Genomic DNA, 8,969 nt, shown 5'->3' with positions numbered 1-8,969 from the left:
GGGGCGCGCCCCGGGGCAGCCCGTGAGTAGGGGCGCAACTTTCCCCCGCCGCGCGGAGCGTGGCTGGGCGGGGGTCCCGGGCGGGGGGCGCGCCGGGGTGGGAGGCGCCCACGGACCGGAGCGGGGCGGCCTCCGGCCGGGGCGCGGGGCGTGCGGCCGAGCGGGCAGGGGGTGTGCGCGGGGGACTGCGGCGCGCGTGTCCGCGGGTCCGCGTGTCCCTGCGGCTCCGGCCGGGCGCCCGCGTGTGTCCGGGCGCGGCCGTGGCGCCGGCGCTGAGCTCGTGGTGTCCCCCGCCCGGCCGGGATTGGACCGCGGCCCCAGGCCCCGCGTCGCCGGCCTCTCCCCGCCTGGCCTCCCGGTCCGGCCCGGCCGGGCCCGGCCGCCCGGCCCGCCGAGCTCGGGGGGTAGCGCTCCGGGCGGCGCGGCGGGGGGCGGAGGCCGGCGCTGCCCCCTCCTCAAACGCAGGAGAGAAAGTTTGCGGCGGCCCCAGCAGGAGGGCCCTGGGGGTGCCCAGGCCGAACCCGGGGCTGGACCGCGGACTCCGATCTCTGGCCGCCGGCAGGGCCAGGCTGGGCTGGGCAGGCCCGGGCCGGGCTGCACGGCTGCCTGGGCAGGGCCGCGGGGAGCCGGAGGAGGTCGTGCGGGGCTCCATCCTCCGCTGGCCCTCGGGGCGCTGGGGTGGAAGTTGGAGCCGCTTCCTCGGGACCGACGCCCGCTCCCGCCCCCTCTGGCCCGGGGTGCCGGGAGATGGGCGCTGGGTCCGCCTCTGGCCCCCAGGGCCGCTCACTCGGCCTGGGAGGGGGCGGTGCGGGTGCCGCCCGGGAGGCCGCTCCGCTCCATCGGGCCTCTTCAGCCTTCCCCTCTCAGGGCCTCTCCAGGGTCAGCCCGCTTCCCTCCGAGGCTTCCGATTGCTTCCTGGACCGTCCCGGGCCTGGTGTGCGGCGAAGCTGGGGGTGGTGGGGCTGATTCGGGGTTGCCTTGGGGAAGGGGGAGCGGGGCTCTAGGGAGGCCCCTGCTCGCTGTGATATCCCAGGTGCAGCCCGCGGAAGGGCGGTGAAAGGGGCTCCAGAGGCTGCTTGGAGCTGAGAACTGACCCTGGCTCATCTTTGGGGTGCGGGTGCCACGCCCCTTGAAAGAAAGGGGTGTGTGTATTGGCGGGGGGATGTGGACCTGGCTTCTGCTCCCTAAGCCGGGGCTTTAGCAGCTTACTGCTGCTCCACCTCTTTCCCTGCCCAGACTGGTTGTCTGGGGGGTGGGGGGGTAGGGGGCTCAGTCTTTGCTCTTCTGGCCCTTGGGGAGCGTGGCCCAAGTCTTCTCTTCTCCCTGCTGGTTTCAGGAGAGACCAGGTGTGGCACCAAGCAGCCAAGACTCTGCCCAGCCCTTGAGGAGCACCCAGTTCCATGCCAGAGGCAGAAGAGAAAACCAGCAATTCCCTCTCAGAGCCAGGCTGCAAATCAGCCTTGGAGGGTGGCACGGGGAGGGCCAGGAAGCACATTGCAAGCAGAGGGGCAGCACAGGCAGAGGTCTGGCAAGTGTCTGTGTTGCTGAGGTGTGTGCTTGTGGTGGGAGACAAATGAGGTGCTGTGGACAAAGCAGGTAGCCCTTTGCTGGGCTTCTGCACCCCCAGATTGTTGCCTGTGTGTTCTGATCTCTCAGGAAGATCCCCGTGTCTAGAGCAGCTGTCCAGGAAGGAAGGGTACCTCCGGGAAGTCCCAAGTGCTGGGCACTTTTTCTGAAGACTTCAGTAATTCCAGATCCTGGTTTCATTGGACTTGTGTAGTGGGAGAGCTCAGGACCACCTCCTAGGGCCTGTGTTGCGGGGAGGTGGGTGACAGTGCAACTCTCTGCCCTGGTTGCTAATGGGCTACCTCTGGGCAGGATGGCTGCATTCCCGCCCCGCCCCCACGGCCCCTTATGCCCCAATATGCCCAAGTCTCAGAATGATCCAGAGTGCGAAGGCAATGGAGATTGGGCTCTCCCTCAGTGAAGAAGGCTCTGAGGGCCTTTGTTTCTCAGGATAAGGAGTGGTGGTGGCTGCTGGGTCTGGAGAAGGAAAGGGGATGTTGCTGCTCTCTGTATGCTCTGCTGGGCGGCCAAACCCATCCCTTTCAGGAGCGGAGCCGGCCGTGCTGTGGCCCCATCTGCTTCTGTCCTACCGGCCTTGGCTTTTGGGTCATTCTTTGGAATACAGGGCTCAAGGGCCAGAAAGGGGCTGTACCAGGGTCAGTCAGCAAGTGGCCTCAGGGCCAAGGTGACCCAGACTGGTAACCCTCCCTGGCTAACCCCTGGTTGGCACACCCAACATCAGTTGAACACCAGTTCAGCTTCTCCCTTCCCAGTCTGGTTCATATTGCCCCCCCCCCCCCCGCCGCCCGGCACAGCCCACTGCCCATGGCAGAAAGCTGCAGTCATTCTCACTGCCCACTCTACATGGTCCAGCAGGTTCCAGTGCCCGGCTTGGATTCTTGCTGCTCTCCTCCCCACCAGCTCCCAGTGTGCCTGGTTCTCTTAGAACAGGTGGAAAGGCCCTCTGGAGGAGCCTCCCTGGACCACAGTGGCCAGTTCTCCCCTCCCAGCATCTGTCAGTGCTCCTGTCCCCCAACCCAGGCCAGCGTGGTCCTCCCTAGCACCCAGGCCCGGCTTTGGCACAAATGCATTTTTTTCTGGGCATATCAGATCTCTGTGGGACATGAGCCCCAGCCAGTCAGCTGGCTACCCATGTTTCTATAGGAGCATGGGATTTCATCCTTTTCTGCTGGGTGACCTTGGATCTGAGCCCTGGGCTCCATAACTCTAAGATAGGGGAAGTGACTGAAACGTCTTCACTGGCCTTTGTGAGATGGGGCGGTGGGGGGTGGGGCATGAGGGACCCAGCCCTGGACTTGGGATCCCCCTTCCCTGGCTGGCAGTTCCACGGTGTGGCCAGTCCCTTCCCAGCAGCCCCTGTTGGGGGTGAGAGGGAGTGGGCCCAGGGCCAGCCGGGAGTTTGGATAGTGGCTTCTTCAGCCGGGTCTCTCCTGTTTAATATAAAAAGTAGGGCCCGTAATTGCATTAAGACGTGTATAATTATCCCGGAGGAGGGGAGAGCCCAGCCCCTGGTAATTGCAGGCCTGCTTTGAACTGATAAACGGTGAGTGATTCATGTTTTCTTTGGAGTTCACTTGCACTCAGCTTTCAGCCCAGGCCTTGCTGACACTGAGGAGCCTGTTCCCTGGCTCCTGAGCTGGGGACAGGGCTGTGGGGAAGGGCTGGGGACTCCTCTTTTGGCTGGCAGCATAGGTGACTGTAGTTCTTGGGGTGATGTCTGGGTGGAGATCCTAAAAGAGAGGCAGATGACAGCCAGCTGGGAGGGTCTTGCAAGGCGTCACAGCCGGGTCCACTTACTATGGGATCCTGGCTAAAGCCCCTGGCCTCCCTGAGTCTCATTTTTCCCACCTGAGCCATGGGTATTGGTCTGCACTTGGCAGAGGGTGAGTGGAGAGTGGACAAAGTGAAGAAGTAGGCCTTGCTTGGCCAGGATCCACTCATTTACTCGTTTGTCCACAAGCCCTGGAGTCAGCTTTGGGAGAATGCAGAGAGCCGAGCCCCATTCTCATGGAACTGCTGTTCTTGTGGGGAGAGCACAAGTTTGGGAGCAATAAGTAACAAAACCGTTTGCAAGTCCTGTGCCGCGAATTAAAACAGAGCAACTAGCTGGGATGAAGAGGCTGCCACCTGCTGCTGGCAGGTCAGGGCAGACAGCTGAGACCTGATCAGGGTGTGGCAGGGAAGGGAAGAGCATCCCAGCAGAGGGAACAGCAAATCCTGGCTGAGGGCAGAGGTGCCCTGTGCTGTAGGGGCAGACATGGGAGCCCAGAGATCAGTGGGCCTTGTCTGGCAGCCTATTGACCTGCGGCCAGCTCCCAGCCCAGACTTTGCAGTAGGCACCTATCTTCTGGGCCTCAGCTTCCCCCAACTGTAAAATGGGGCTGCTGGTCTATGTGAGGGACATTGTCTGGGAGCAAGGAGCGTGTGAAGCCCTGGCTGGCACCAGCCTGTGTCTGGATCGGGTGTTGCTGTGTTCGGGCTCCTGGAAGGGCTGGGCTGAAGCACCCGCATCTGGCAGTGTCAGTGCAGGGCCGTTGCTGACACCAAGAGGGTACTCCTGCTGATTGCATGCTTCCACCTTCCCCTTTTTGTCCACAAGAGAGGAGCTCTGATCGTTCCCATTTTGTAGATGCAGAAACTAAGGCTTTGAAAGCATAGTGACTACTGTCAGGGCACCTTGGCCACGGAGCCTCAGTATAACGGAGTATCTGACTGCTGGCTGCTAGGCTGGGAGGAGACGAGACTCTTCCAGAGGAAGAGGTGTGTGGTCCATGGCAGAATCTGGGGGCAGTTGATCTCATGTACAGTTCCAAAAAGTTGCCCAGGCCACTATGCGGGGCCTGGGCTGTCGGTGGGTATGGTGGGTGAGGCCAGGTGCTGTGGTTGTCCAGGTGAGGGGTAGGCAGCTTGTGGGAGACTCAGTGGGGGAAGCTGACCTTAGTGGAGAGTGTGACCTGGGAAGTACAAGTGGGAATGTCTGGAGCTTGGTGTGGAGGTAAAGGATGCTGGGAGCCTGATTTGATGGGAGGACAGGAGTCACTGCAGTTAGAGGGCAGCCTCTGGGCTTTGCACACTGCAAAGAGAGAGCCACTGCGGGGTGGGGTTCAGGGAGCCACCCCCCTTCCCCTTGGGAGGGCTTTCCGTTTCCTTGGAGTTGGGGTGAGGTGTGGAAAGGGAGCTGAGAGGCAGGCAGGAGGAGCCTAGAAAGGGGCAGTGCTGTGCTGACAGCATGGGGTGGGAGACTGGTTGGCTGAGGGAGGGGATAGTGGGTGGGAAGTGTACAAGGCTTGGCTTTTGGGTCATTCTTTGGAATACAGGGCTCAAGGGCCAGAAAGGGGCTGTGCCAGGGTCAGTCAGCAAGTGGCCTCAGGGCCAAGGTGACCCAGACTGCCTCCTGCCCCCTCGAGAATTGCTGTCTGTGTGGTGACGGGTCTCGGTGTCTTCATCTCCTGGTGGGGGTTCCCCTATGAGTAGGGCTCTCCAGGGAGCATGTGTCCCCAGAGCCTTGGGCAGAGAGGTGGTCACTGACCCTGGGAGTTTGGAGCTGAGGGGAGTTTGTTCCCTAGGGCATGGGGAGGCCCCAAGTCAGGAGGTTATAGCCTCCAGGTTGGGGTGTTAGCTAGGCTTCCAGTCTGGAGCCTGGACCTTCATCATTTGTCTCTCTGTTCCTGGGTCCATTTCTCTCCTCTGCCTAGGAATGGCAGGCCCAGGCATTGATGGCTGTCTCATGTTGCTCATGGGCTCACGAGCTCAGTCTTGGCACTCCCTGCCTGCAGGTCCTCAGCTTGGGGAGGGGGTCCTCTGTCCACCCCTGGTCTTCTCCTGAAAGTCAGGTCATGCCCCTGGCGGTGGAGTGCGTGGGATGTCCCAGCACGGGCTGGGCACCACAGAGAGCTCGTGGGATGATATGTGTGAACCAGGGTGCATGTGTGTGCTCGCCTACATGTAGGGGCTGTACCCACATGCACGCAACCTCTCCCACCCACTCTCCTTTGCAGGGCTCAGGCTCCTGGCCCCATGATGCACGCCTCTGCAGGACCTGAGTGTCTTGGCCCGAGGCCCCGGCCCGCCATGCCACTGCCACGTCTGAGCCTGTGGGCGCTCCCACTGCTGCTGCTGCTGCTGCTAGGGGGTGTGCCGGGGGCAGCAGGGGCACCCAGGGCCGGCGGGGCCCTGCAGCCCGCCTTCCGCACCTTCTCGGCCAGCGACTGGGGCCTGACCCACTTGGTGGTCCACGAGCAGACTGGCGAGGTATATGTGGGCGCTGTGAACCGCATCTACAAGCTGTCGGGGAACCTGACTCTGCTGCGGGCCCACGTGACGGGGCCCGTGGAGGACAACGAGAAGTGCTACCCGCCACCCAGCGTGCAGTCGTGCCCGCACGGCCTGGGCAGCACTGACAACGTCAACAAGCTGCTGCTCCTGGACTACGCCGCCAACCGCCTTCTGGCCTGCGGCAGCGCCTCCCAAGGTATCTGCCAGTTCCTGCGGCTGGACGACCTCTTCAAGCTGGGCGAGCCGCACCACCGCAAGGAGCACTACTTGTCCAGCGTACGGGAGGCGGGCAGCATGGCCGGGGTGTTGATCGCGGGGCCGCCGGGCCAGGGCCAGGCCAAGCTCTTTGTGGGCACGCCCATCGACGGCAAGTCCGAGTACTTCCCCACACTGTCCAGCCGCCGGCTCATGGCCAATGAGGAGGATGCTGACATGTTCGGCTTCGTGTACCAGGACGAGTTCGTGTCGTCGCAGCTCAAGATCCCCTCGGACACGCTGTCCAAGTTCCCGGCCTTCGACATCTACTATGTATATAGCTTCCGCAGTGAACAGTTCGTCTACTACCTCACGCTACAGCTGGACACGCAGCTCACCTCGCCTGATGCTGCTGGTGAGCACTTCTTCACCTCCAAGATTGTGCGCCTGTGTGTGGACGACCCCAAGTTCTACTCCTACGTTGAGTTCCCCATTGGCTGCGAGCAGGCGGGTGTGGAGTACCGCCTGGTGCAGGACGCCTACCTGAGCCGGCCAGGCCGTGCCCTGGCCCGCCAGTTGGGCCTGGCCGAGGATGAGGATGTGCTGTTCACCGTGTTCGCGCAGGGCCAGAAGAACCGCGTGAAGCCTCCCAAGGAGTCTGTGCTGTGTCTGTTCACGCTGCGGGCCATCAAGGAGAAGATCAAGGAGCGCATCCAGTCCTGCTACCGTGGCGAGGGCAAGCTGTCACTACCCTGGCTGCTCAACAAAGAGCTGGGCTGCATCAACTCGGTGAGTGGGCGCTGCCCCGGGCCCCTCCCTGTCCTTCACTGCGGCGGCCACGGCCACATCAGTGTGGACCCTGCACCACTCGCCCTGGGCCTGGGGCCTGGCCATGCACTTGCTCTCTGGGCCTCTCGCCTCATCTGGTACCAGAGGATAGCACCTTCCCTGACGCCGGGGTGGCCTGAGGACCTAGGTGCTCAGTGTTTGGTGGCCGGCAGCCACAGCTCTCAAGCCTAGACCAGGAGGAGTCAGCTTGGGGTCAGCAGCTTTGCCGGGAGTGTCCTCAGTATGGCCCCAGGAAGTACGGGAGGCTGCAGGCTCAGAGAGGGTTAAGGATGTGTTCAGGGCCCCCTTGAGGTGAACTCGGGGAGCCAGGCTTCAGCCCCTCTGCCCTTGCTGCCCAGACTCCTTGGGTGGCCCGGGGGAAGCTTGGTCTGCCTAGTCACAGTTGTCCCATGCTGGGAGCAATGAGGGTCCCTTCACCCTGTCCCTGTCACATCTACCGCTGGATGCAGGGGGGCACCCGTCAAGATGGGGCCGTCCTCCATGGCGAGGCCCAGGTGTACCAGGCCAGTCCATCCTTCCATGGCCTTTCAGGGAAGGTGTATGATCTCTGTTGTGTCACTGAAGAAACCAAGGCCTGGAAGGGCAGTCCCTCTGAGGTCATACTGTGTGCTCTGTGTGCTCTGTGCCCATGGCTGCAGTCATCCCCTCCCTCTGGTCTGGGTCCCAGTCCCTAGGGGTGCTTGGGGACCCTCAGCCCCATTCCAGCTTGGTGTCTTTTGTTTCATATGCATTACCGATCTCTCCCCTGAAAACCTCAGGCCCTGAGCCTGCTTCAGGGGAGCCAGCTGTCCCCTTTTTCTCCCAGAACTTGCCCTCCCCCAGGCCCTTTCTTCCTCCTCTGGAACTTCAAGTGTTGATCGCTTCTTGTCCCTTCAGTTACCGCTTCATAGCTGGCCCTTGCCTTTTTGCCTTTTAGGTGTGACCCCTGTTTCCTATCTCAGATGAGCCCCCCCTGTACTCTACAGCCTCCGGTGGCTGGCCCCTTCCCTATGCAGCCATCATTGGTGCATGGGTCTGGTCCCCAGGGTGGCTGGCTGCTCTCCTTCCTTGATCTCCCCTAGGCTGCTTTCTTTCTGGCTCTCCCCCACCCCACAGGTTGGGAGGGAGACCTGTGCCCAGTGGCTATGTGGGAGGACCCCCCTGCCCAGGCACTTTGCAAGGCTTGGCTTCTCTCTTTGTCAAATGGGTCCAGGAATCCTCAATTCCCCACATCTATATGGGCCATGCTCGACCCCAGGCCCTCTGAGGACCCTCTGTGAGCACCCATCTCCCCCCGCTCACTCCCAGTTAGCTGGGGCTGCTGGCCAGGCTGGCTAGGAGGCCTGCTGCCCACAGGAAGAAGGAACCTGGGGCCAGCTGCATGGGCCCAGAGTCTCACCCTCTGCCTTCCCACAGCCACTGCAGATCGACGATGATTTCTGTGGCCAGGACTTCAACCAGCCTCTGGGGGGCACAGTCACTATCGAGGGCACTCCTCTGTTCGTGGACAAGGATGATGGCCTGACTGCTGTGGCAGCCTACGACTACCGGGGCCGCACTGTGGTGTTCGCCGGCACGCGTAGCGGCCGCATCCGCAAGGTCAGGCCTCCGGGCTGGGCGGATGGGGCAGGCAGAGCCCTGGGGGTTGTGGACAGCATTGCCTGGACACTGGGAGGCCAGGATCCAGAGCCCGGTCTGGCCATCATGAGGGGCCTCAACAGGCCCTCACTCCCCTGTGCCTCCCAGTCCATGCCCCTCCTCTGGGCCCACTTTGGTGTTTGGCGGGTGTAATGGCCCTGGCGGGGTGTTGGGGGCTCTTGGGATGGGTCAGGTGCATGAGGGGCCTGGCCATCCTGCCATCCCCGGGGGGCCTGGACTGGGAGGCCAGGATCCAGAGCCCGGTCTGGCCATCATGAGGGGCCTCAACAGGCCCTCACTCCCCTGTGCCTCCCAGTCCATGCCCCTCCTCTGGGCCCACTTTGGTGTTTGGCGGGTGTAATGGCCCTGGCGGGGTGTTGGGGGCTCTTGGGATGGGTCAGGTGCATGAGGGGCCTGGCCATCCTGCCATCCCCGGGGGGCCTGGA

The 8,969-nt window shown here is 62.7% G+C and overlaps 1 protein-coding gene across 1 annotated transcript in view; it reads left to right on the top strand.

The window, feature by feature from the left end:
- Nucleotides 1-6: 6 nt before the first annotated feature.
- Nucleotides 7-8,969, top strand: part of PLXNA1 (plexin A1) — a 49,545-nt gene continuing 40,582 nt past the window's right edge. The window contains exons 1-3 of the mRNA XM_059390460.1: nt 7-22; nt 5,586-6,846; nt 8,302-8,484. Coding sequence (XP_059246443.1) covers nt 5,605-6,846; nt 8,302-8,484 — 1,425 coding nt within the window. The 5' untranslated portion in view covers nt 7-22; nt 5,586-5,604. The remainder of the gene's footprint in view (nt 23-5,585; nt 6,847-8,301; nt 8,485-8,969) is intronic.

This window comes from Mustela nigripes, chromosome 2 (assembly GCF_022355385.1).
Source record: "Mustela nigripes isolate SB6536 chromosome 2, MUSNIG.SB6536, whole genome shotgun sequence".
Lineage (NCBI taxonomy): Eukaryota > Metazoa > Chordata > Mammalia > Carnivora > Mustelidae > Mustela > Mustela nigripes.
The sequence above is the reverse complement of the archived record's forward strand: the minus strand, read 5'-3'. Positions and strand labels throughout refer to the sequence as shown.